The following is a 27976-nucleotide window of genomic DNA, read 5'->3' on the forward strand; positions in this document are numbered from 1 at the left end:
GCTGTTTTCCCATCCACTTTCTTGGATATTGATGTGTCCTAGTAGAACCCTGGGAGTGTTAGCCAGCGCCACCACACACAGACCTTGGCGGCGGACGTGGGACGTCCTTTTTGCCGCAGGCGTCCCGAGAACGTGATCTTTTTGGGTGAAGGCAACTGGTCAATAAACCCACATATGCTACCTCAAGGCATCAATGTAGCCGGATTCGAGACCCTCGTTATGTAATAAACGAGAAGAAAGGGGGTTAACCGAGGGTCCCGATTTTATTAGTCATATCATAAGAAGCCAACAAACTTTGACACCAAGGACAACGAAGGTTGTGGGTTCGGCTCCCACCTGCGGCAAGTTGTTTTTTCATCCACTTTTATTTCCATTAATTCTTGGTTTCTTTATTTCATTTATTAAGCACATGCAATTTCCCCTGCGTTAATAGAAAATCATCGTAGCACATCAATATACAAAACATTAAACGAAGCTCTTTTGGTGATACACTAGATATGTCAATCTTATTTTCGTTTATTATGTGGTTTAGATAGTGTAGGCAGTTGAAATTTTAACATTTTATTTCCTTTATTGTTTCGACATTTGGTGACATACCACACTTCAGGATAGCGCACACTATAAACAAGGAAGTTTTTCTCTAGTCTTGCTAGGTTTGTCATGACATCATTATTTTTGAGCAAACCGAGTTTATATAAACAGCATACCTCGTGATCCTACATTGATGGAACCTGGATGATGTGGTGCTTCTTAAACAATTCTGCACTGTGGTACCGATATGAGACTTTACAGGCTAGGCGTAGAGCACTTTTTTGCAAGACGGAAAGTTTGCTAATGTTTGAAGCTCTTATTGTTGACCATACTAGAAACGCGTAATTCAATAGAGATGAAAATAAAGAGCTATATATGAGTATGTTAACAGAGGCAGGAAAATAGTAGCAGTGGCGACGCATAATGCTGGTTGTCCTAGATAGTTTAATAATACTGTACTTCACGTGATCATCCTATGTCATGTTTTTTTCATTTCATTTCATTTTACTACCTTAAAGGCTCCAATAAATGGAGCGTTACATAAGTGGTGGCAAGAATAAAAATACATAGTCACAATAACAGGAAGTTTTTTACATTTTCGGTGAACTTGGATGGGCACATAATGACAGCAACGTCGTTAGGAAGGCCGTTCCAGTCTTTTGGGGAAAATACCAGCGCAGTGATTTGAAGCCTTTCACCGCTTCAATTTTAGAGTTATTTAACGATATGGTGGGTAACTGCACATATGTGTGGTGGGGGTGAAATGAAACAGCCATCGTTTTATTATTGTTTAGTTTTAAGGAGTTCATTTGAGCCCATTCATTAATTTCAGACCGTGCTCTATTCATTCGACTACCCAAATCGGCACATGATTTGCCTGAAAAGAATAAACTCGTATCCTCAGCATAAATATATATTAGGCTGTTTCATCAACATGCACAATCTCATTAATATAAATTATGAACAGAAACGGTCCCAGGATGCTTCCCTGAGGGACACCTGTTTTAATAGATTTTATTGAGGAATGTTTTCTTTCAATGACTACAAATTGAGTACGGTAGAGTAAGTGCGCTATATTGTGCGCGATACCTCTTATGCCATAGTGATCTAGTTTTTGAAACAGAATATCATGATTAATCAGATTGAAGGCTTTTGCAAAGGCCAAAAAAGCCCAAGTACCATATTTCTGTACTCGAAATTTTCTATAATCAATTCCTTTTCGGCCACTAGTGTGAGCTCTGTAGATTTGTTTCTACGAAAAGCATACTGTGCAGAACTGATCAAGTTGAAGCGATCAGTGAAAGAGGTCAGGCGTTTCAAAATTATTTTCTCCAAACCTTTGGAAAATACAGGCAGAACTGATATAGGTCGGTAGTTGGACATGTCATTTCTATTACCCTTTTTATATTGACACATGTACATGTTTATCTTTCTAGGGTGACCAGGTTTCACCGCTTAACAAATTTTATCACGCAGCGCAGGATGCGCCTTCGTGTATAGGAAGTTTCTGGAATGTTATCGATGGCTCCATCCGCTGTCTGTTACCAAACCTTGTGTAATCTGATTGCATGTATGCGCGAAGGGAATAGATTAGAACTTTGCGGAAGACACGCGGGTCCCATCGATTATTCGCGATCATTAAACAATTGATGTTTAAAAGCCGACACGCTTGACCATTGATCAGATTTTCGTCGATCGCCGACTGTACTCGCCACTATCGTTGCGTTATAAGTGTAGCCTGTTTTTGTGGGCACAGGTTCACCCAAGAAAAGGTAGTTTTGTCCTTCACAGTATTGCTACTGTGTTATTCAACGTCACCACCACGTGGCATCTGGTGGAGGTGCTTTGCGTTCATGTACCGGGTGCCCCCCCAAAGCGGTGACCCAAGCCCGAACGCGGAAGACAACACAAACATTGCCAATAACCAGTAAGGTAGCCGCAGGCTGCAAGGGTTGCCCCCGGAGCAAGGATTGTCCCCGGAGCAAGGATTGCCCCCGGAGCACGGAGTCGGAGGCTCCCTGGGCTGCAGCAGCCCAGCGACCCTCGGACGTTCCGCGGTTCAACATTCGAAGACCCGGAAACCTGGCTTGAGACAAACGAGAGGGTCGCTGCTTTTAACAGCTGGAACAGCGACGACAAACTTCGACATGTCTTTTTCGCATTGGAAGATTCCGCCAGGACGTGATTTGAGAACCGAGAAGCCGCTTTAACGACGTGGGACCTGTTCCGAAGCGGTTTCCTGCAGACATTCACAAGTGTCGTACGCCAAAAACGAGCCCAAGCAATACTGGAAACCCGAGTGCAGCTGCCTAATGAGACCACCGTGATTTTTACAGAAGAACTGAGCCGCCTATTCCCCCACGCCGATGCGGAAATGTCGGGGGAAAAGAAAGTCCGCCTACTGATGCCTGGTGTAAAGGAGGAACTTTTCGCCAGAATGGTACGGAGCCCACCGAAGACTGTGGACGAATTTCTTCGCGAGGCCACCAGCATCGAGAAGACACTGGAAATGCGGAATCGGCAATTCAACCACCGCACGAACTCGACAAACTACGCCGGAGTTCAGCCACTTGCCACCGACGATCTGCGCGAGACTATCCGAGTGGTCGTGCGGGAGGAGCTACAGAAGCTGTTCCCTTCATCACAGCTTCAAGTAGATTCAATTGCCGACGCCATTCGTAAGGAGTTCCAACAACTCGGAGTAGCCCCTGATTTGACACAGCCTCAGCCGCAAGCGATGACAAACGCCCCTGTAGCCCGCTGTCACGTTCCCCTTCCGCGCCCACGGCAGGGCCCAGTGACGACACAGTTCCGTCGTCCGCCACCACCCCCCGCCGCCAGCACGCCAACCCGTCACCCTACGCAGCATTCCAAGGAAGACTGACGTTTGGCGCGCCACCGACCACCATCCGCTTTGCTATCACTGCGGAGAAACCGGGCACATCTACCGTCGATGCCCATACCGGGAGATCGGACTCCAAGCGTACGCCGTTAACGCGCCGAGACCACAGCTTGGCGAACGACCTCACGGTATCACGATACTGCCTCGCCACCACTCAGTGGAGCCCTCGACGACCGTCCCGTTCGCCATCACCAGGCCGCTACCTGTCGCTGCAGCGCCCACCATACACTGGCGCAGCCAGGGGCCGCTGCGCGCGCCCATATCCGGAAAACCAAAAGCAGCAACCAATGTAGGTGCGGTTGCTGTTCGTCGAACTGACGAAGATCCTTCGCTGCTGACGAAGACGCCGAAGAGACTACCTCGACGACATAACAACGACACGTCGCCGTCCCGACAAAGTCCGGAAGCAAAGAATACGCCGACGAAAGGCAACCTGACGACGCCACGTACCATCCACAGGTCAACGCGACCAGCCGTGACCTGACGCCGAGGCCTAACTGTAACGCCAGACAAAGAACCACCGACCACGACGTGCTTCTCAACGGGCACGCAGTTACCGCCTTAGAGGACACAGGGGCCGATTACTCTGTAATGAGTGGACATATCGACGCCCAATTGAGGAAAGTTAAAACTACATGGGAAGGCCCTCACATTCGGACCGCAGGGGGACACCTCGTTACGCCGACTGGAATCTGCATGGCAAGAATTACCGTTCATGACCGGACTTACCCTGCCACCTTCGTTATCCTCCAACAGTGTTCACGAGGCGTCATTCTCGGCATGGACTTCCTGAACCAACAAGGCGCAATCATAGACTTGAAGTCAAAATCGATAATGCTGTCGGAAGATCAAGCGATACCACCGGAGAGCTCTCGTAGTCACCACTCCTTGAGTGTGCTGAAAGATCAAGTGAGCATCCCACCACGCTCCAGCATTATTATTTTTGTCGGCTCCGAAACACCCGCTGGCGTAGAAGGCGTCATCGAGGGCGGCCAACATCTACTGCTCGACCATGAAATTTGCGTCGCAAGAGGGATCGCTCGATTAACGGAGGGAAAGCGGAAGTGATGCTAACCAACTTCAGCTAAGGGTTCAAGCACATCAACAAGGGCACGACAATCGCGTACATCGAAGAAATTGTGGAAACCAGCAATGCCTTTGTCCTCTCGCATTCTATTGCATCTACCCCGATAAGCTTAGTCCCCGAACCAGACTTCGACGTAAATTCAAGTCTTCCTATGAGTAAGAAATAACAGATCAGAAGTCTTCTCCGACAATACAATGACTGCTTTTCGACGTCATCGAGAATTCGACCAATACCATCTGCAAAGCATCGCATAATAACCTACGATTGCGCTCTACTACTCCGCCAGAGCGCTTACCGAGTTTGGAAGCGAGGACGTGAAGCTATTAGGCAACAAGTCGATGAAATGCTGCGCGATGACATCATCCAGCCGTCGAAAAGCTCGTGGGCATCTCCTGTAGTCATGGTGAAGTAAAAGGATGGAACTCTACGCTTCTGCGTCTAGTATCGCCGACTGAACAAGATCATAAAAAGGACGTATACCCCCTTCTACTGATAGATAACGCATTGCATGGGCTCTCTCTAACGCTTAATACTTCTCGTCGGTGCACCTCAAGTCTGGCTATTGGCAAATAGAAGTCGACGAGAGAGATCATGAAAAGACCGCCTTCACCACGCCAGATTGTCTCTACGAGTTCAAGGTCATGCCATTGAGACTGTGCTCGGCTCCTGCAATGTTTCAGCGCGTCATGGACATGGTGTTAGCAGGATTGAAGTAGTAGACATGTCTTGTTTGCTTGGATGACGTCGTTGTCTTCGCCGGAAATTTGGACGATCATTTAGGCGGCTTGCGGCAGTATTAGAGGCCGTCAAGTCGTCAGGGCTCACTCTGAAGCCGAAATAGTGCCGCTTCACTTAGGATGAGCTTTTGTTCCTCGGCCGCGTCGTCAGCAAACGTGGAGTATGCACCGACCCGCAGAAAACAGCTGCATCGCAATGTTCCCGCAGCCCATCGACAAGAAGGCAGTGCGCAGATTCCTTGGCATGTGTGCCTACTATAGGCGCTTTCTGAAGGACTTTTTACGCATCGCGGAGCTGCTAACACATTTAACCAAATGTGATGGCGAGTCAAAGCGGGAAACGCCACAGGCCGACGGATTTCAAGAACTCAAACGACGCATGCAGTCGCCGCCAGGACTTGCACACTTTGAGGAGAACGCCCATACCGAAATCCACACTGAAGCCAGTAGCCTAGGACTCGGTGCCTTCCTAGTCCAGAGGAAAGAAGGACTTGAACGGGTGATATCTTATGCTAGCTGGTCGCTGTCAAAAGTGGAAAGCAATTATTCTAGAGCTGAAAAGGAATGACTCGCCATCATTTGAGCTACAGCAAAATTGCGCACTTACCTCTATGGCAGGCCATTCAAAGTCGTCAGCAACCACCACGCGTTGTGTTGGCGAGCTAACTTAAAGTAACCTTCAGGACGGCTGGCGCGGTGGAGCCTCAGACTGCAAGAATATGACGTCACGGTAATATAGAAGTCCGGAAGAAAACACTCTGACGCCCACTGCTTATCCTGCGCCCCCATCGGTCCCCTGCCGCAAGACGATGAGGATGACGACGCCTTCCTTGGAATAATAAGCGTGGAAGACTTCACTAAACAGCAACGAGCTGACCAGGAGCTAAAAGGCCTCATCGAGTATTTGGAAGGGAACACTGACGTTGTCACTAGGGCATTTGAGCGCGGGTCGTCTTCGTTCACGTTACAAAACAACCTGCTCGTGAAGGACTTCTCACCAGTCCGCGCCAGCTACCTTCTTGCTGTACTGTCAGCGCTCCGTCCAGAAATACTGCATGCCCTACACGGCGATTCAACCGCTGGGTACCTAGGATTCTCCGGAACGCTATCGAGGATACAGCAAAGGTATTACTGGCCGCGTCTGACCAAAACGTGGACCATTACATCAAGACATGCCGACGCATGACACCACCGACAAGGCCAGCAGGATTACTACAGCCGATCAAACCTCCGTGCCAACCATTCCAGCTGATCGGGATGGATTTGTTGGGGCTGTTTCCAACGTCAACATTCGCGAATAAGTGGATCGTCGTGGCGACGGACTATCTCACCCGCTTCGCTCAAACTAAAGCTCTACCAATAAGCAGCGCAGCCGAAGATCCGAAATTTTTCGTCGCGAACATCTTGCTGCGACATGGCGCCTCAGAAGTCCTCATCACTGAGAGATGAACGGCCTTTACAGCAGAGCTCACCCAAGCCATTCTTCAATGCAGCCAGACAAGCCACAGGAAGACACCTGCTTACCATCCGCAAACGAATGATCTCACGGAGCGCCTGAATAAGACGCTCGCCGACATGCTAGCAATGTGCGTCGACGTCGAGCACAAGACGTGGGACGCGGTCCTGCCGTATGTAACCCCCGCTTACAAAACGGCGGTGCAAGAAACAACACAGATCACGCCGTTCAAGTTGGTTTACGTCAGGAACCCGATGACGATGCTCGACGCCATGCTGCCGCACGTCGCTGACGAACAGAACGTTGGCGTAGCTAGCTATCTCCTGCGCATCGAAGAAGCCCGACAGCTCGCCTGCTTACATATCAAGAACCAGCAGCGTACCTATATTCGACACTACAACCTCCGACGACGCTACGTCAAGTACCAGCCCGGTGACCGTGTTTGGATTTGGACCCCGATACGCCGACGACGACTAGTGAGAAACTATTGCGACGCTTTTTCGGACCCTACAAGGTCACCGACGTATTCGCGTACTAGTCTATGAGGTTGTGCCAGACGGCATTCGGCATTCGCAGCGGCGCCGCCCCCGATCTGAAGTGGTCCACGTGGTGCGTCTTAAGCCCTTTTACGCACGCTGACGACCTTTCTTAGTTCCTTCTTTCTTTCCTATGGGTGTTTTTGTATATCACTTTCGATTGTTAGCACCATCGGGTCGATGCTTTTTAAGAGGGGGGTATTGACACGTGTACATGTCTATCTTTCTCGGGTGACCACGTTTCACCGCTTAACAAATGTTATCACGCAGGGCAGGACGCGCCTGCTTGTATAGGAAGTTTCTGGAATGATATCGATGGTTCCATACGCGTTCTGTCACCGAAACTTGTGTAATCTGATTGCATGTATGCGCTACGCGAATAGTGTAGAACTTTGTGGAAGACACGCGAGTCCCAGCGATTACTCTGGAACATTCGACGAACGATGTATAAAAGCCGATGCGCTTGAACCATGGATCATATTTTTTGACAATAGCCCAATGTATTCGCCGCTAACGTTGAGCTATAAGTGTAGCCTGTTCATGTGGGCACAGGTTTGCCCAAGAAAAGTTAGTTTTGTCTTTCACAGTATTGCTACTGTATTCTTCAACGTCACCACCACGTGACAATATACAACTGTTACATTTGCTATCTGCATATTTCTAGGGAAAATTTCCGTAGATAAACACATATTAAAGATGTTGGTAAGGCAGGGTGCTAGTATATCACTGACATATTTCACTGGTTTCATTTGTATATTGTCCGCATCAGTGGCTTTGCTATTACTGAGAGTTAGAAATGTAGCTACAACCTCACCATCTGAAACTGGCTCTATAAATATGGTTTGGTTAGTTCGATCATTCATATATCTTAGGTCAGCGCTGCTGGTGGTAGCGTCACCAACTGATAGGAAGAAGTCTTTAAATGCATTAGCTAGCTCAGGCCCTTGAATTTCTATCCCATCTCTTCATAAGAAGCCAACAAACATTGACACCAAGGACAACATAGTGGAAATTACATGTGCTTAATAAATGAAATAAAGAAACGAAGAATTAATGGAAATTAAAGTGGATGAAAAAACAACTTGCAACTATAAATGCCTTTAACCCTCACTATAAATGCCTTAAACAAATTCTCCTGCTTTCTTATAAGCGTGAGGCATTCCTTATTTACCCAAGGTTTCCGACTTTTCTTGCATGTTTCAAAAGTCGTGACGGGAAAACATGCAAAGTATAATTCAGAGAACTTCTTGACAAACAAATCATATGCCAAGTTAGGGCCACTCGTTGCGATTACTTCGTTCCAGTTTCTTCTGACTAAGTAGTCTCTAAAATCGGATGGTGTTTCAGGAGTAACTAATCTGTGTGAAAATTCCGAATACAGTCGTTTAGGTGCGTTAGTGAATTGACTGACAAACATAAATATAGGTAAGTGGTCGGTAATATTGTGAATTGCAGTGCCAGCCTTAACAAATGAAGGATCGAAATTGGTTATAAACAGATCTAAAAGTGTTCTGGATTGTGTAGTGATTCGCCTGGGCCTGTTACAAAATTTTGACAAGAATGAGAGCTTTACAGCGATTCGAGTTCTAATTTAGCACTGCTATCACCTAACATGTTGATGTTGAAGTCACCACCTAGAATTGATCCATATTTTCTTTCACTGATGCATTCTAACAAAGATTTCAAGAAGAAGAAAAACAGACGGATTTTATTCGAAGGAGGGCGGTAACAAACATAAAAAACTGCAGTACCACTTCTGATAGCAAGTGTTTCATAAAAAGGAGTGATACTGCAGAATTCTGGCATTAGCTCAGAATCAATTAAGTTGGAGATTAGCATTGCAACGCCACCACCCCTTTTGCCTTTGCGGTTCATGTAGTAAGATTTATATGTTGGAGATGTAAACACGTTCTCTTCCAAGGCAAACCAGGTTTCTGAATACATCACAATATCAAAGCGTACTTGCGCTTCACTAAAAAAAATAATCGAGTTCATCCTGCTTATTTCTACGAGATCTAAGGTTAAAATGAACACAACTAAGGCACTTTTGGCAACTGTAACATAGAAGTCTTTTAAGGTTTATAACGTCTACCTGCGCAGTTGAGGAAGAAAGCATGGCGAGAGGGATACTAAAAGAAATATCAGGATACAGTGCCACGTAAAATAATATCACAGCTTAGCAAGGTCAGCGGCGCAAGGCATCACAACGGCGCTATCACCCTCTCTTTTCCTTACAAGAATCTAGGCATTACAATGCCATGAAAAACGATTGCCATGGCGCTCTGTCCTTTCTTTTGCGCAACCGAGCAGCTCTCTGTTATGTTGGGTCATGTTGTCAGTGATCGAAATTCCTGATGAATTATTTCTGAGTGCTTTCCGCTTTTCCAACCACTTACCGCAGGTTGACTGCTGGGCAAATCGAACAATAATTCCAGGCGTTTGGTTGGCTATGATGGTAGTCTGTTAATTGCGCCGATGTCGTTCCCCGTCAGCTCTGGTAGGTTAACAGTCTTAGCCAGATCATTCAACCTACCCAGCAAATCCTCGTTTGGCGCAGCTCGAATGCCATGAACTTCTATGTTTAGGTTCCTGCTGCGAAACTCAAGGTCATTTACAGTCGCTTTCAGTTGCTGAATGTCATTTGAAGTGCAAACCACCTCTAATTTGCCTACGCGCCTGTTCAAGCTACTGATGTCTTGCTCCTGTTTAACTTGTCGGCTCTGGATTTCATCATACTTCTGTGACAATAGCTCAAGTGAATTCTTAATCCCTCCAACTTGAACTGGCAGCGCAGCCAGAGAATCAAACCTTCTAGGTTTATTAAAATGAAAAGAGATATTTCGCGAAAACAGTCGCAGCGCGCGCGCATGCACAGCCACATCTCAGCGTTCCGGCACTCCGGCAAGCTCGTGCGAGATGACAACCTTATTGACCAATGTTGCACTTTGATCCCTGCCGCCGGGTTTCCTTCACAGTGTTCTCGTTCTGTCCTGAAGGCGGTTCATTTTTCTTCTGAAATTGCGTTGGGCTTCTCGTCCCTGTGTCTTCGATCTGGCGTGAGCTTAAATTCGCTGCTTTTTGGGAAGCACTGATAACTGTGAACGTAGCGCAGAAGGTTAATGATGGCATTGTGGACATGGTTCCTCATGGCGTAGCTTAATCTTTACGACACCAGTGCTGTGACAATTCCTTCTTTCGTTTGCTCCGCAGTTAGGCCAACACCCACACAACGTTTTTATTTCTCACGAACGTAACTCTCCTAATGCTCCATTTTGCGTCGGACGCGCTGTTTTATGAGCCTCCATTGCAGTGTCTTCGATGGTGGACGAACGTAGGCATCTCAAAAGGCGGCATTTCAGGAGGGCCACGAGGCACAACTTCCTCCTGTGGACTGCTGCCTGTCGCATGCAGAACAAGATAGTTTCAAATTGACCACGGTGAGCTTATTCTCATAAATCTATTTCGTCAAGCTTGCAGTTTGGTTTAACTCGACAATTCATTACTTCACAGAAATGTCGCCCTCCATCCCGGAAGAGCTGGCGATAGTTGTTCGTGCGTCCGCAGTCACTCGCATGCGCCCCTGCGTTGCAAGTTTCTCGAGCAGCTGTTGGTTCTGACGCAAAAATTGCGCCAACATTTCTAATACTCCCACGGACTCCATTGATGGGTCTGGCCTAGCATCATCGCTCGCCATAGCTTGCCGTCTTCAGCAGTAGCGTGTTTCACGAACTCTGAACGGTAAGACGCACTTTCGAATGTTCGATGACCTTCTCTGTCATCAAAGGAGCGGGGTTTCATCCTATTTCTGATGTGTAAACGATGTTGGAACAAACCAAGTTTAATAAAATGAAAAGGGATAAATGGTGAGAACCGTAGGAGCGCGCGCACACACAAGCACACCACAGCGTTCCACATAAACTGCTGATGATGATATGTTCGGCAGAGTCACCTAACGATAACATACGGACGGTGAGCATAATTGGCAAAGTGATGACGCTTGCTAGCCCGCCATTTCAAGCAACACGTTGGTTCAATAGTCTATTGGTCATTAAACCGATTTACCTAGTGCAACTTCACTCGCACCGATTTTAACGATCAATATCGAAGGCGAAGAACTAGCTTTATTTCTCTAGCCTACTGTTTTTGGAGATGTGCAAGGAGAAGGTGAAAAGCGGATGTCACAAAAGCAGCGGTTATAGACCCACCCAACTCTTTAAAACCATGAGAATTGCGGACATGGCAACGCTTTTCTGCTCTACCTTCTACTAATCCTCACCTCCTCGGCAGTCTTCGTCCAAATCTCGCTCTTCTGGAAGGTGTCCTTGTAGACGCTGCGATTTATCCTATAGCGCCGGGAGTATGTTTTAGGCTTTCGTCGAATGTCATGCCCCTGACACATTGGGCGTCATGTTCAATGATTAAATACTAGGGCAGCTTCAGACGATGCGGAAACGATTTCGCCGAGGCGGAAAAATCAGACCGAGAGAAAATCGACTTTCCCAACCGCTTAGTCGGGAAAGCCGGTGGATTTCTCCGTTGGTGCTTTTTTTTTCATTTTCGTGTGCTTCAATGCCCAGAATGAATGTAGCCTTAGAAGACGTATCAATACCCGCTCTGCGTTATGTTGAGCAAAGACGCAGTCAAGTGAATGTGCCATCACACTGAGCCCGATTAGTTCTTCCAGAACCAAAGCAGCATTCTGGCTTCCGCTGCTGCATAAGTGTTATCCACACTAATTTATGTTCCTGCTGAAAACCTGTGTATGTAGCACAGCATTGAGTAAGCACTAGTCTGGGCAGAACAGAAATTAAACGCCAATGCAAATCTTTTCAATCTTTCACGGGGGGCTAGAAAATCGCTAACGGCTTTCTATTCACTCGAAATGCACGTGGAACTTTCAGCCGTACGCCTACTGCTCTTCAGCGCGTGTGTGTGCTTGTTAATTCCCCAGTGGGGCGACGGTTGTAACACCACTTCTAGCATTTGTCACCACAACAGTGTTGTTCCGCATGCCAGGGCTCTTTTCCTGCGGCGCATCTGCAGCCCCCTCACGTGCGAGGAACTCAAGCGCAAAGCTAGAACATGCTCTTGTTTGCATACGCCTTCGGAAGAACCTGTCCATTTCTGGTGTTCTGATGTGCCTTTATTAATATTTCCGTTTGCACCACCACCCTGCCATCTATATTGCGTTCTCTAGTCGGACAAAAAAGACTCAGGAAGACGAATTTTATTTTGGTCCCATCCTCACCTTACATCCTTAACTGCAGCCCCTGCTCTAGGCAGCATGAATTTCTTGACCACCATATGAGTGAGCTCGTACTTTAGAAACCGTAACACTATTAATATGTATACATTAGTTGCTGTGTCAGAGTCCACTAATTTTAATGCATTCGAGTGAATTCACATAGGTGAGGGCAAGAACTTTACAGGTATACGACTGCGCCAAGCACACTTGAGGGTGATTAAGCGTGATTTGTAGCAGCAATGAAATCACATTTGTTCAACACAGGTAAAAACACGGGAAAAATCCAAGAAACCTAAATATTTGCCTCGCATCACTTTTATTTCACTCGTATGTTTATCTTAACTACGTGTTAGATTTCATAGAAATTATGTATGCAAGTGAGCAGTGTCAGAAAGGAGCACTTTATTGTTTCATGCTTAGCATTTGAGCCAAGGCTCCTAGTTTACGGGCTCCTGTTGCACTAAATTCTGCTGACATAAATTGTCATCTTTACAGTTTTTCTGGCAACTGGATAATATTTTAGAGATTTCTTGAGCTTGCGTATTTTGGACCCAAGTCCGGCATTTTGTTATAATTTCTTGAATGCATTCGGGCAGTTTTTCTGCATCCGTATTTGCCGTTTTGAACCGGAAGGTAAGCTCGGTTGTTGGTCTTGTTGCTGAAAATGAAATGAAAAGTTTTCAGGGAACAGTGACGCATACTAAAAGATATACAATGAAACAAAGAATACCACACTTTTGGTATATTCGCCGATTTGTTAGCATAATACACATATATATTACGAAAGCACAGTCACTACACGTATGCTGGAGTAGTATTGATTATATTAAACTCGCATAATGGACACTAACATCCAAGGAATATATGTTTACTGTCAAAATAACAAAAGCTTTAACGTTGATCTTCTTTGTTAGGTATAGTGAACGTAAATGTGAATTATCTTGAAAATAATTATTTGGTAACATTTCCATAAAACCCCTTGGATCCATAGCGCTAACAATGTATTCAACATCATGGGCGGAATTATCAAAACATGTCTTTTGTATGGGCTCTTTGCCAATACACGGCCGGCTTTACTAATGATATGTCTACCATGCCAATACACGGCGGGCTTTACTGATATTATGTCTAACATCAGCTTTGAATGAAATTTCAACTGACATAAAATTGTAGCGCAAGATGTTTTTGTCATTGCAGGCATTGGTCACGAACTGCTCGTAGATAGCCTATAAGGTATGCTAGAAGGTAGTTATGGTTTTTGACAAAAACATTTTTATGACTTTTTGCTTTTCCCGCTAAGAGTAAACTTCATGACAGTCGAAAATATGGCAATATTGCGGTTACAGAAGCACTTCGAAATTTGTCATGGCATATAGAATCTATAGCTGCAAGAAATAACGCATTCATCTCACGTATTTCGCTTACAAGATGAATTTAGGCTGCAGTGCTCTGATAATCCATGAGAGCACTGCAGCCTGTAGCACTGTAGCCTGTAGCCTATAGCACTGCAGACATGACTTCACACATGACATGACATGAGTGCATAGCACTATAGCAGACATGACTTCACACGAAGCTCATCAGTGTTCTTTTATGGTGAGTTTAACCTTATATAACAATGACCAAAAATTGTAGCAAAGCATTTACCCTTCCTGTAAAATGTCAGTAGTCTACACAAGCATTCTTAATAAAATCAATCACAAAAATATTAATTCTTCCACGCACTATTTTCTCACACTTAAAAAGTCTCAATTTGGCTGAATAACTCAAGCGTAATTTCGTCTAATCCGTTATTTTAAAAATGGACGCCTAGCTGAAGCATGTTTTGTAGGCTCGCCCTCATAGTTGTACGGTTAGCGTAGTCGAAGACAAAAACCTATAATACGCTTTAAGCGTTCCCCTGTTCATCCATAGAGAAATGTAGACACACAGTGCCAAAGACTAGTGTACAGAAAAGGAAATGCACACCCTTACTGCACCAGTCATCGTTGTGGTTGCTAGTTAGTAGCTGGTATTTGTAAATCTATAAAACCGCCCAAAACATTGACAGGTGAAATACTTTTAGTGAAACAGGATGGCAAACGCGCGCAAGTACATTGCTTCTACCGCAAAACAAATCGCGAGGTCTGTCGACTCTGTATCACGCTGTAGATGATGCCATAGAATTCTGTTAAATCTATTCAATGTTTAATGTAGCAAGATACCTATATTCCGACATTGCCAATGCGCATATATGAAAAAAACATTCTTGATCCACACAAATGTTCTCAAAAGCAGCACTTAAGTTCAAGTAATATAGGACTTGGTAGATAATATAATACTTTTTATAGTACTGATCCCCACAGGGAGATCAGTACTGCGACACCTAAACTACAGCGCCACGTATGTCGCAGACACGGACAAGAAAGAGCGAATACCACCGGACGTTCAAGAGTGCATTTGCATCGCACGTGTCCCGCGAAACATGCATCCCATATACCACAAGAGTAGATGACAGGCTAGAGCCAACGCCATCAAACGAAGTTTCAAGCATGACCCGAATGCCCGCTACACCGGCGCGGCCAAGTATCCGCGTCGAAACGCGTACGCTCTCAGCGTCGTCGACTCCCAAGGCTCCGAGCTAGCATCGGCAACCATCTAGGCACGCAACCCGGAAACGGCGGAAGAAGCGGCAATCGCTCTCGCCCCCACTACATGCACAGACTCCGCGGTTACATTCACCGACTCTCAGGCCGCCTGCAGAAACTTCTTAAGGGGCCGCATCTCGGTCGATGCACTCAAGATACTAAAAAGACGAAGCACTCCGCTCCCATACACCTCCGTAACGTGGGTACCCGAACACGAGGGACTAGAGGAGAACGAAGCGGCCCACGCCGCTGCCCGCGAGCATGTCAACCGGGCTCCCCTCTCCCCACGCGCTCTCGGACCCGCGACAGAAGAGGCGGAGGCTGTACCCACCAACTATTCGGCCATATTGCAACATTACAGGCTTGAGTGCCGAGTGTACCCACCACCGCACCCTAAACTCGACAGAGAAGAAAGCCTGATCCTCAGACGCCTGAAAAATAATACGTACACGTACAGAACGATAATGCATCGCCTCTACCCGACGCTCTACGTCTGCCTCAGCCCACTCTGCAACGTACCCGACACTCTGGCACACTTGCTCCTGGAATGCCCGTGACAGGAAGGCAGCGATATGCAACCTGAGACGCACGCAAAACGAGCAAAAAAAGCAAACGACCTATTCGCAACGTGGGAGGCCAAGCTAACCCTCTAGGACCTGGACGACCAACGACAACTCGTCGCCAGGGCGAAGAGGGCAGTCGAAGCCCGAGGGTTCCTGGACTAAGGAGCCTTCCCACCTTAGGGTGATACCCGACCTCGCTCGGGATACTCTTTCGTATAATAAACGTTTCTTTTTTTTCTCTCTCTCTCTCTCTTATAGACATCGTTACGCAAAAGTTCAATGGCAAGCTTCTATTATCTAAAACCGTATTCATTAAGATCATTCAGCATAATACAGATAACATGTTTGTACTAAAAAAATACATATAAAATTGAGAAGAACATTGTTCGTACTAGCTTATTTGACAGATACAGTGCTCAATGAAATGAAATGGGCGTCATTAGCGGTAGAGTTGGGTGATGTTAAATCACAAATAAATAAGCAAATTGATCGCAAACTTTCGTTGTTGATGACGATTTTCACGAAATAGAGTAAAAGCATTATTTCTGCCTCTACGTTTTTTATCTGATGAATTATGGCACTGGCATTGTCGATATCGTAAGTAAAAACTTGAATTAAACGTACATAATTTCTCATGTTGCTGGCGACCTGCTGGGCCAAACGACACAGCTGAAATAAAGGAAACAACCACCCATTCTCACCCCTTAAAATCGGGTAGGCTGAATCAGGGATGCCGCAGCAGCGCGGTACGTAATATGCAGTATGCGGGCTGCTGAAGGCATAAGAGCCGTTGGGTACAAAATTACGTAACCAAATACCCAAGTTAGATTTCTCCCAGCGTTAGAAAGCTTACATGTCTAGCGTATATTACCGGGCTCAACTTTCAGCAAACCAAGAACCAAGTGAAAGCGGGAACAAACGCTTCGACAAGTGGACTTGTCTTCTTCAAGGCGACATATGCAGTCCTCGCCACAATTATATAGGTTGGGTTCTTCTAAAGGGGAGAGAGGATAAGGAGGGTGGGTTCGGCAATGAACGAAGGTGTTAGCGGCAAAGTGTAGAATTGAGGATAGAGGAGTGCCCTGCACAAGGCCATTGCCATCACATGTCAACGGCCGTGTGTAAGCCGGCGTGTCAACGGCGTGCACAGCACCCCTCTATCACCTGTGCCATTGGCGGTCGTGGTCTATCGTGTCTCTGAAAAATAAAAGAAGGAGCGGCTGAAACAGATCCCCGTGAAAAAATATATAAAGATTTACAGAAGGCCATGTCAGCAGCCTTGTGCACAGCACTCTTTATTCTCCGTTCTCCACCCTCGCCGCCAACACATCTTCGCTTGTTGCCGCACCCACCCACGCCATATCCCCTTTTGAAGAACCCTATCTATATATACTGTGGCGAGGAAAGCATATGGCGCCTTAAAAAAGACAACTCCACTTGTTGAAACGTTAGCTCCCGCTTTCACCTTGTTCTCGTTTTGCTCATCGTCTTGAATTTCTATCTCCCGCCTTCACTCTGTGTTCCCAGGGCTTCACTTTTGTTACAGTGGGATCTCATGGCGAAATGTTGCGATTGTGCTTGCTCTCTGTTCATAGTGAGGCCATTTGGCAGATGATGTTGAAGAACTAGGGTAAAAAAGTAACATCCCCTCAGGGTGGTGCCTGGTCAAGATGACACTGCGCCGCTCCAGCCCGCAGCACTCGCCCATGGTTGGGGCTGCGGCGCAAACCTCAATGCTCTGCGCTAGCGTTCACTTGAGGGCAGACACATTCCGCCATGGCCCGAGGTGTATATTCCTTCGTATTGTTGCCCGATACTGTACAAGTCATTTCTAGACCTGACGTGTTGAATGCAGGCCCACCATAGCTGATAAATGGCGATATTTCTACAACCGATTCCACACTTCTAGGGTTCCCCACAAGCACCAGTTATAGTTTAGTCAATTTTACTTACTATCGCACATTGAGCTCTCTCAAACGCAGGTATGCCTGCTCGGATGAACAAACGAGTGTCAAGCGAGGACTTTTTGAATAGCGCGCGTGAGGCTAAATTTAACAACATTACGTCATGCGTTATGCGAAAACGGCACCATCTGCGCTCGCGACGTATCCATGAACGAGTAATGCCAAAGTGCATGACATTTATTCACGCATCATGAAGCTTATGAGTACAACCTGTGATAAAGCGATTGGAGGCCCTAAGGTGCAATTTTTGCAATTGCGCTCGTTGCCTGTTTACATTGAGCCCAGCGGGTAAAACGCAATAGGTGCGAATTGACATCCCTCCATCTTGCATCTTGATCGTTATCACGCTGTTTTTGGAACCCTGCGAGCTAAACTAGGGACCACTATAACCGAGTAAGCGTGAAACTTCGCAGAATTTTCACACTTTTAAGCCTAATAACTCATCATGACCACATATTTTCGTTGGATGAGTTATGCCTCTATCGCTGAGTGAGATCACTCAAACGCGATCACTCCCACTCAGAGCAAGAACAGTATGACGTAGATATGAATCCTTGAACGCTGAGGTAGGCTACATTTATCTCCGACTGTGACATGCCTGACGCGGCATAGGAGCCGTCTGTGTACACAACACGCACGTTCGAATAATGCCTTCCTTCCTTTACACAGGGGCACGAATATAAAGCGTGGTGATAGTGCGCTCTACAAAATACGAGCGATAATAGCATAATAGGTCATAGCAACAACCTCTTTAGCAATGTACTCACTCTGATTGAGTTTAAAGACATTTCACGTCAACACTTCCAAACGAAGATCCCGTGGGCCAGCAAGCACTTTTCGTGCGTGTACTCGCTGCAACTTCTGCATATAATTAACCGAGAGTCTCACGCTCTCTTGAAAAACAATTGCATGTCAAACACACAGTGTCAGTTCTGTTTTGTGCGTGCTGTATGACTGTCAAAACACTTCTGAGCCTTCAGGAACATGAATAAAACAATCCCCTAGATTCATTTTATTGGGATTTTTTTACTATTTCTACATTTTTGGTATGACCGTGTCTTTTTTAGGCAGCTTTAATCAGCAACTTCACTTTGCGCATAGATAAGGCGATTATTAAGCTGAGCTCTACTGCTTTCACTTAGTTGGGATTGATTTTCCTCCGCATTACAGAAATTTCGGCGTAGATTTTATCAGTTTTACAAGGTTTGTCTTTGTTCTGTGGGTTTTTACAAATGTCCCTGCAGAGTATTTTTTGGCATACCAAACACTTGACCCTGAGTGGTAATTGAGCAAAAAAAAAGAGCTTGATTAGCAATTTACATTAATTTCTGGCTAATACAGTAGTGAAATTGTTTACCTTGTACATGCGGGCCATCTTGCACAAGCGCACAGTAATTTTCAAGAGCGTCAAAAACAATAGACTTTATAAAATTCTTCACAGCTACTTGCCGCTTTATTGAACTGCATTCTAATATTATTAGAAATATTTACTGAGCAGTAAACACTCCGGTGTGCCATGCTAACATGTTGTGTAGCCTGGTTAAAAAAGACAAGATAAATTTCTATCGTACAACATAAATTTTTGAGGTTCCACATCATTTTTGTTAGTTGCAAAGAACATTTCTGACCTTGCGGCAGAAGTTCCTACGTCACAACAGAAACATTATCTTGCAAAAACAAAGAGTTCTTAAAATGCAACAGCAATATATTGTCGCAATGACGAGTTCTGATTTCACAACAGCAACTTTATGTCACAACGATTCTGACGTCGCAACAGCAACTCTCTACCACGACGAGAACGTCGCGACTGACGCTTGGCGTTCTCTCGCAACAGCATAACTTCTGACGTCGCGCAAGAAGCTCTTTTCATCGCGACGCTAGTTGCCCTTTTAAAACTGTATGACAATTTAGCATCGGTATATTTTTCGCCTCTGGCGCACAATTTTGAGACACGCTTTCTCGAATTCGGCAGTGCTGATAGCACCTGTACGGGCACTGACATCGACGTGGTGAATCACATTCGTTTGGCATAATTGTGCCGTGAGGACTCGACATAGACACTGACCCTACCAAACGCTTCAAAATTGTCCGCTGATTGAAGTCATCACTTCTGTGGCCACAGTTGTGTACGCATCTTGTTTTGTTAGATGGGACACAAAAACCATTGAACTTGCGCGCAATTTGACGTTGGGACATTGCTATTCTCCCAAAAGTGTTGCATACATTTTTCACTAGCTGACAAGAACCTTTACACTAGTGGACCATGTTTCGTCGAAATTTGTCTCGCGTGGGTGTCACTAGTCTTGCATCGGCACTACAGCGAGCAATCGTTAAACTGTATAAATGAGTACTTAAGCACGAATGTGAATTTAGCTATTGTGTACAGCAAACCCAAATTATATACCTGCACAAAAGCGTTATGAACAAGAGAGGGCTGTTGAAGGTATCAGCAAAAACCCTTACAGCGACCCCGGTTGGCATTGTCTATTTCTGAATTTTTTAAGTAAAATAATTATAGCAAAGCAAAATCAGTGCTCAAGCACTTCACCGAGTCCTAATCACTAATACGAAGACTTTTCGTATTCTAGCAAGGAGCGAGCTCACGTTGTAGAATGAAAGCGCGCTTTCATTAGCAAGGAAGAGAATCACGGTCACTGAACAAGTCTGATGAAATATCCGACGATTTCACAGTAGCCACGTGCGAAGAAGTCCTAAAAGCAGACAGTTGTCTTCCTTGTCGCACGCCTTTTGACATCCCCTAAGTTAGCGAGCTGCTGCGGTTTTGTCTAAGCAGCACATATTTTCTTTATGGCTGTGGCCTTTGTCACCAAATGTGTGGTGCGGCAATGGCAGCGTCAATATCGGTTACAATGGCCAGTCTAGTAATGGAAGTATTGGAAGAATTATGCTAATCCCATGCACCGTTGGAATCAATGTAAGCGAAGCGTTCTGTGCTGCTTAGTTTTAATTCATTGACAATAATTAGTGGTGATGTTGACGGCGAAGGCATAATTTCTTCAGCGTTTAGTCTAAGACCAGAGTGGTGCATGTGCGACCAGAGTGGTTGTTAAACCGTACTTTGCGTGCACCACTGCTGTTTGTCTGCGCAGTACACAGGACAGACAGGAAGATGTATTTGCTTGAGGCGTTGTTGTGAACCATGCTTCTTAACCTCTTAGAGGGTTGAGCGTTGTCATTGCCTCACATGGCACATCGTATCTGTGGCAGAAGTATTAAACATGAATTGATTTATATGGCTATGCGTGCCAAAACCACAATCAGATTACGCGGCACGCCGTAGTTGCTGATTCCGGAATAATTTTGACACCATGGTGCTCTTTAACATGTTCCATGATCTAAGTGCTCTCGCGTTTTGTATTTGGCCCCTGTTGAACTGCAGTTGCCGCGATCGGGATTAGATCCACGACTTTAAACAATTCTGTGCCTTCTGTGGCCGCCGCGACCGCGGCGGGCACGGAAGTGCTGATATGACGTGCGACCGCTTCCGTAGGGCCACCCGCACCCTGCGGTGCGGTTTAATTAATGCGGCACTGCCTTTGCACGCACTGCGTAAGTTGTCCGAGTGAAATATTCGCATGGTGTTCATTTTTCTTAAACAGCGTAAACGTACTGTACTGTACCTTGAACTAAACTTTATCCAGTTTCCCAGCAACCGCTGTCGTTCCTATAGTAGTAGCGTTTCCTTGCGTTCAACGTCATCTTTCCCCCATCTCACCGCTTATATAGGAACTGCCTCTTCTCATCTCTTCTCTCTGCCAGTTCGATCTACGTTCCCTATAAACTCTCGCACGTTAGCAGAAAGGTAAGCGCTGCAGTTTCTGAAATACTCTTGAGTGAGGCCACGGGTAATTACAGCTCTCAATGAGCTAGTGTGGCGACGCCCAGGGAGCTCCTGAGGGCTTTGTGAGCTTTCCACGTTGTGTGGTCAAAACGAGTTTCTCGAGTCACCTTTCCTTTCTGCCTCACTGCTATCATGTATACACACGCTTTGAACCAGGTCCCGACGTGGTGTGCCAGACAGCAGCAGCAGCAGCAGCAGCAGCAGCAATGGGAAAGACGAAGGAAAAGTCAAAGAAAGCTTCGCTATAAAAGGTTATGGCCGCATTAAACCTGTCACCTAAAGTTTTTTTTTCACTACATGGACGATTGCTTCTGTATGTTGAAGAAGCAAGGCATTCCACGCTTCCTGGATTGCCTGAATGCGCAAATGCGCACATGCAGTTCACCGTTGAACAATAGAGGGAGAACTTGCTGCCTTTCTTAGACGCACGGGTTCGCCGGGATGGGGGCGCTGCCGCCTCCTCGGTATACAGGAAGTCTACGCATATAGGTTGTTACTTCAAGTTTACTTCTTGTAATACTATCCGCGGCAAAAGGTCCGTAGTATCGTCCTTGATAACACGTTTCGTACACGTCTGCTCAGGTGGCGATGTATTAAAAAAGGAATTACAAATGGTACACCGTGAGCTAACCCACAACGTATATCCTCTTCATTTCATGTGCAGGACCGAGAAGCGGATATTACAGCCAAGCTCACAGAGCAACACGACAATCTGTGAACGTGCAGTCGTCTCTTACATTCAAAGTAGCAGCGGGGCATTTTCGCGCGTATTTTCGAAATACGACCTGCGCATTGCCAACATACCGACCAGCAAGATGCACAGCCTGCTAATAAATGTGACGTACAAGTTGCCTATGGAATCATTCCCTGGAGTCGTGGATAAGATGCGACGCGCTGATTGCCATCAAGTATATATAACTGAAACAGCGAAGTTCCGCAAATGGCTCAGCGACCAGAAACGTGACGTAAGAAATAACAGTCACACGGTGAGTGCCAATGCCGAGCATGCGCAACAGCATAGTCACAAGATAAGCGTGACAATGCCACTGTTGTCTTCAAGGAAAAGAAGGTGTCATCTCAGGGGCTGCTGGAATGGCTAATAATTCATTCGACGCCAGCTACGATGAACCGAAATGCAGGAGCTCTACCTGCCATTTACGCACGCTCGTTACGTCACGTGCTGGCTTTGTAAGTGACGACAATTTTCTATTCAACTCCGTGAACAAGAAACCCGTACGTGGTTCCGGAACGTCGGATATTTTATCAGACTTGGTCAGTGACCGTGATTCTCTAAATTCCATACCTGACCAGATGAACTTTCATTGAACACTTGATCATTTTACCTTCCCTGACAACGTACGGAGTTAAACAGCGTAGACAGAAATTTTAGTATTGGTTTGGCGAAATTATGAAAGCTCGACCACATTCTTCTTGCGGATTTGAGTGCCTGATTATACTATGGTCCTGACTTTCGAGGCGCTCATCTTAGAGTAGTGCATATTGCAGATATTATAGGTGACTGACAGCATCAAATGACCCATGTGCGTATAGTTTGTCTGCGCTAGTAGTGGGGCGGAACAAAAAAAGTAATCTTCCCTTCCAGTCCATGAAGTTGGTCGAACAGCGAAGCAATGTTAGGCACCGAGTGTTACAGCATGCAAGTCAAACTTGGCAATCAGTCTATTTGTAAATCTTTTGTTACAACATTCTTGCACCTCATTTTCGCTTTTGCGTGCTTCGCGCAATGAGTAAGGTTTAGGTGTGCTTTTTGCGGTTCTCGCAGTGTGTTTTTTTCTTGCGCGTCAGACAGGCCCTACGACGACGAGTCCGTTCCCGAGCCAACTCTTGCTGATGCTCGTGATGGGCAGCTTCTTCCTTATGAGTGCCCACTATTCGTGATCTTCCCATAGTTGTAGATTGTATGGAATGTGTGGAACCACTAATTCAATGCTCCGCATATTGTGCACAAGGCCCACCACTGGAGATGCGGCTGCTCCAATCGTTTTGACAAATGGTTGAATTGATTAGCAGCTCCCAGTATAGCGTTTCATTCGCTGGGCACTGTTCGGTGGCCGCAAACCGCCAGCATAACACTTGTTTCTTTGGCGTCAAGGTGGAATCAGTCCTCGATAAATTCGATGCCGATCGGACTCAATCGCTTAAAATGCGCCATGTGACAACCGTATATGATTCGCGTATAAGATAGCCTTCTCATAGTTAGTTGAAATCAAGAAAATAAAGTGGCATAGCAGGGCATGCGATGAGGAGGGAAGATAACCGATGGTCATTGAGGGTTGCGGACTGGATTCCAAGGGAAGGGAAGTGTAGCAGGGGGCGGCAGAAAGTTAGGTGGGTGGATTTAATCAGGAAGTTTGCAGTGACAACATGGCCAGAATTAGCACTGGACCGGGGTAGTTGGAGAAGTATGGGAGAGGCACTTGCCCTGAAGTGGGCGTAGCCAGGCTTATGATGATGATGATTGTGAAGTTTGTGGAAGCTTCCGTCACGTCTGGTATTTGTAGATTTGAGGTCCCTATTGTTGGCCTGAGGTGGCTGTTTGCCTGGAAGGTTGTTTTTTTATTAAAGCTTGCTTTCTTCCTTTGTTTCTGAACCGATTTTCCAGGCTGTTTTTCACCGTAATAATTTAAATGTGTCTTCTCATCCTGTGTCAGAGCTATGCTCTGAAGTCTGTGGCTAAAATTTTCGATTTGGTATTTGCAGTGTTCCTCGAATATACAAAAGTGAAAGTGAGCCATCGTTCGATGTTGTTTGCCAGTTTGCACGATGTTGTGGGGGGGGGGGGGGGGGAGGGTTGTTCCTCGAGCTGGTATAGCCTTCAGTGTTATACCTTGAGGGAATATATTGTTTTCTGTGCAGACTGTGTATGTTATCATACGGGAAGCGTAGCTCGCGCGTTTTCGGTACGTTTTCTAACCTGTAGGATTTCGGTGCTTCGTGGCAGAGAATAGCTATTGATTTGCGATGGCTTTCATTTATTTGTCCTTTTGCGGGTAGCGCGTTTCGGTTTGGCTGGTTTTTGACGGCATTCCTGGCATAATTCCAGCTGGGTTTCTGTTTGTCTTTGTGCGTATGCAGGCGGGCGTGTGGGCGTTTCTGTGAGCACTTCGGTAGTGGATTTACTGTTGTCTGTTATATTTTTGTCTGTCTGCACTGCCGTTTATGTCGTTTTTGGAGTAATGTGCATCGTGTGGTTCGTGTCACATTTGGCTGTCTGTGTTCCAGTGTTCTTGAGGTGACTGTAGCACTTGTGTAGTGGCTTGTTTCAGAGTCTGGTGCCTGTATTCCCAGTGTTCCTGAGGTGACTGTCGCAGTTGTGTTGTTCGGGTTGGCATGGTCGGCCGAGCCGGGGTGGGAGGGGGGTAATTGAGGTAGATTTTAACAGTGATTTTCTGTACTTGTCTTTTATAAAGGATTTATGCTTTGAGAAACTGGTATTGATTATTTCCTCGGGGACTTGTTCGACGGTAGGCGACGACAGAATTCTTGAGGCACAGCATCTGAGCCCGTAAGAAGAATCGCATTCTGTGGAGGCACTCTTCAGATCACGCAGAGCCGCAGTTATTTCCCTGCCTTCCACAACCGTCGACAAGGCTAAGCAGTCCAGTCAACGTGTATCTCAGGGAGGTAATATCGAATCCAGCGTCGCAGCAGTCTTCGTCTACTTTGACAGAGTCATTTGTGTATATTTGCAGGTGATTTGTGTAAGTTGTGTTCAACTGTTCAAGAACTTGTCACTTGGCTTCTAGACATGGAATGCCGCACTTTGACTGTGATCGTGGTACACTAAACTCGCATGCGATTCTTGTAATGTCCAGAGCGTGTCTACCTTTCCCGTAGTTTCGAGCAGTGCATCGTAAGACTTGGAGCATGTTCAGTGCAGCAGAAAATTGTGAGCAGGGCCACTTATCTATAAGTCTTAAGACTGCCTTCACGGCTGAAGACATTCAAATGTGACATCTGGGTCATGACAGTTTAGGAAACCTGAAGTCTCGGATGTCGTTACTCAGCTTCGAAGCGAACTTTTTTGTTGGCTGGAGGACTCCGAAGCACTGTCGAAAAGTTTTTTTAAGTATGGCTTCTAAGCACTCGTATTGTCTAGGGCGACATAAGATGTAGCTAGTATAGGATCCGACTGATAGCCTACGCTGTATGCAGTCGTAGCATCGATGTAGCGTGGTTGCACCAGCAAACCCCCGCGACTGGCTTGAACATATGTAGCCTTTATGACGATGGCGCCACAACGTGGTCGATATCGTGGCCCCAGAGTAGCGTATGGTCTCAGGTAATGTTGAGAAATGGAACGCTGGTGACTAGTTGAATCTGCAATCCGTCAAAATTCAACTTGGAGCGAGTAGGTTTTCTTTTAGTTCCAACAAATAGCATGAATGATGACTTTTCTGATAACAGTGCTGATTTATGTGCTGTGAAGTGGCGCTGAATGGCATTTACTGCTCTGTGGGCTATTCGTGTAAGGCGGCGATGCTGGTAGCCGGAGACCTGTATGCAGATATTATCGTCATATACAGGGTGCCCCTGCTAATCTTAGCCAGAATTTAAAAGTACACGATTTCCATGTAGCTGGACAGCAACATGAAACCAATGTTGTTTGCGTCGCTTGAAGATGGTGAAATTACTGTTTTCTTTCCGCCTAATTAGCTAATTGGTCCTAATGAATTGTTCAAGGTTTCAATGACGAAATTGAAGAGCGACGGGAAAATTTCCCGATACAGCTTTGTGTTCGTCAATATGTGCTACATGAAATTGTTTTTCTGAGCGTGACAGAAGCCCGCGAATACACGCAAAGCGGCCAGTCGTGCGGCAATTTTGCGTGTTTTTGCGGGCTTTTTCACGCTCGGATAAAGACTTTTATATAGCACATTTCATGTCGCTCTACCATTTTCTCGTTGAAACGTTTCATCTAATTTTAATATTTGAAGGTTGTATAATTCATTAAGACTAATTATCTAATTGGGCAGATGGATAAATATAAGTTGAGCATCTCTAAGCTACAGTAAACAAAAATATCTTGGTTCGGACCAATTACGTAGCCTTGGCAGCATATTTTAAAGCTCTGGCTAAATTTAGCTGGAACACCCTGTATAGACATCTTAACTCGTGTTCGATGATTCGTGTGTTCCTTGCTGGCAGAGTAGCCATGGGGATGTTAATTATTAACAGAGAAAAATGCTCCTCAGAGAGACGCTGCGAAGTTTCATTGTTTCATCACTCAACGTGTCGCTACCACGAAATCTGATGCAGCGATCGTTGAGAAAGGTATATATGAAGTGTGAGAGATGGCCTGTGACCCCTATAACTTGTAACTGGCTGATGATCGCTGTTCGCGACTCGTTTTCGTAAGCCTTGGAAACATCCATAAATACAGCCTGTCGACAGGCCATCCGCACTGTAACGTGCAATGTGGTTTATCAGCTTCAACACATTGTTTAGAGTACTTAAACGCTGCTGAAACGCAGTCATTCAACACGGTAGTTCCCGAACCTGCTCGACGTACTAAGTGAGCCTTGTGCACGTGACTTTTTCCATTGTTTTCGCTGCACAGGATGTCAGTGACAGTGGTCTGTATGAGTGAAGAGCTGCATGATTCCTTCCCGGCTTCATAACTGGTACCAGTAATACAGACCCGGTCAATATCGCCACGGACTTGTTGCGTAAGAAAAAAGACAGTTCTTGTAAATGACAGGGAAGGCCAGCACAGTTAAGTTGCAAAAGAAGCTGCACCTATAGGTGAGACGGTGAACATACATCCTGAGCGCATCCATGCTGCTAGTTGTTTGAAGAGCAGGCGGAGCTTAATATCACCGACTCAAGAGCCAGTACTACTTCCAGCACGTTCTTTCACCGAGCTCGCTGTTATTTTCTATATATGTAATTGCAGGACCTTGAAGAGAGAGCGTAGCACCTTTCAACAGTCCTCCTGTGGTGGTGTTTCATTGCAACGCGAAAATGGGGTCGCTGCAGTGCAAACACAAAACTTGGCGGTTCAATCTGAGTGGCAGCCTTCTCATATACCGGGCTTCTGTTCATATTTTTTTTGCTGCTTTAGCCGGCCCACTGTGCGATGGCATCACTGTTTCCTGAATTCCTGAAGTCCTTGCAAATCCGCATCCCTCTTTGAGCCTCCTGTGATGTCATCTCGCTGTCGCCGGCTCTCCGTTTGTTTCTTCGACTTATTCTGCTTATCATTTGCCTTTGGTCCCCAGAAAAACATTTTGTTTCGCTTTATTGCCATTGCCCGTGTGGGGCACTTCCTATAGCTAGATAGGTGGCCAGCATTAGAATTTTCCCAAGTTCTCACTGCATAGGCACGTTTTGAAATCATTTGGTCGTTCACATCTTCTTCACGGCTTCTCACCACTGCTGTACTTGGCCGCATGTTCACAGCGCCGATACTTGAATCACCTAGGTGGTGTCTGAACGTATTTTA

General features: G+C 46.0%; 1 protein-coding gene across 3 annotated transcripts in view; it reads right to left on the reverse strand.

Moving 5' to 3' along the window:
* Window positions 1-12872: 12872 nt before the first annotated feature.
* LOC135919710 (uncharacterized) overlaps window positions 12873-27976 on the reverse strand; it is a 106264-nt gene continuing 91160 nt past the window's right edge. For all 3 annotated transcript variants that reach the window (XM_065453569.1, XM_065453570.1, XM_065453571.1), the window contains one exon: window positions 12873-13152. In XM_065453569.1, coding sequence (XP_065309641.1) covers window positions 12932-13152 — 221 coding nt within the window. In that variant the 3' untranslated portion in view covers window positions 12873-12931. The remainder of the gene's footprint in view (window positions 13153-27976) is intronic.

This window comes from Dermacentor albipictus, unplaced genomic scaffold (assembly GCF_038994185.2).
Source record: "Dermacentor albipictus isolate Rhodes 1998 colony unplaced genomic scaffold, USDA_Dalb.pri_finalv2 scaffold_35, whole genome shotgun sequence".
Taxonomy (NCBI): domain Eukaryota; kingdom Metazoa; phylum Arthropoda; class Arachnida; order Ixodida; family Ixodidae; genus Dermacentor; species Dermacentor albipictus.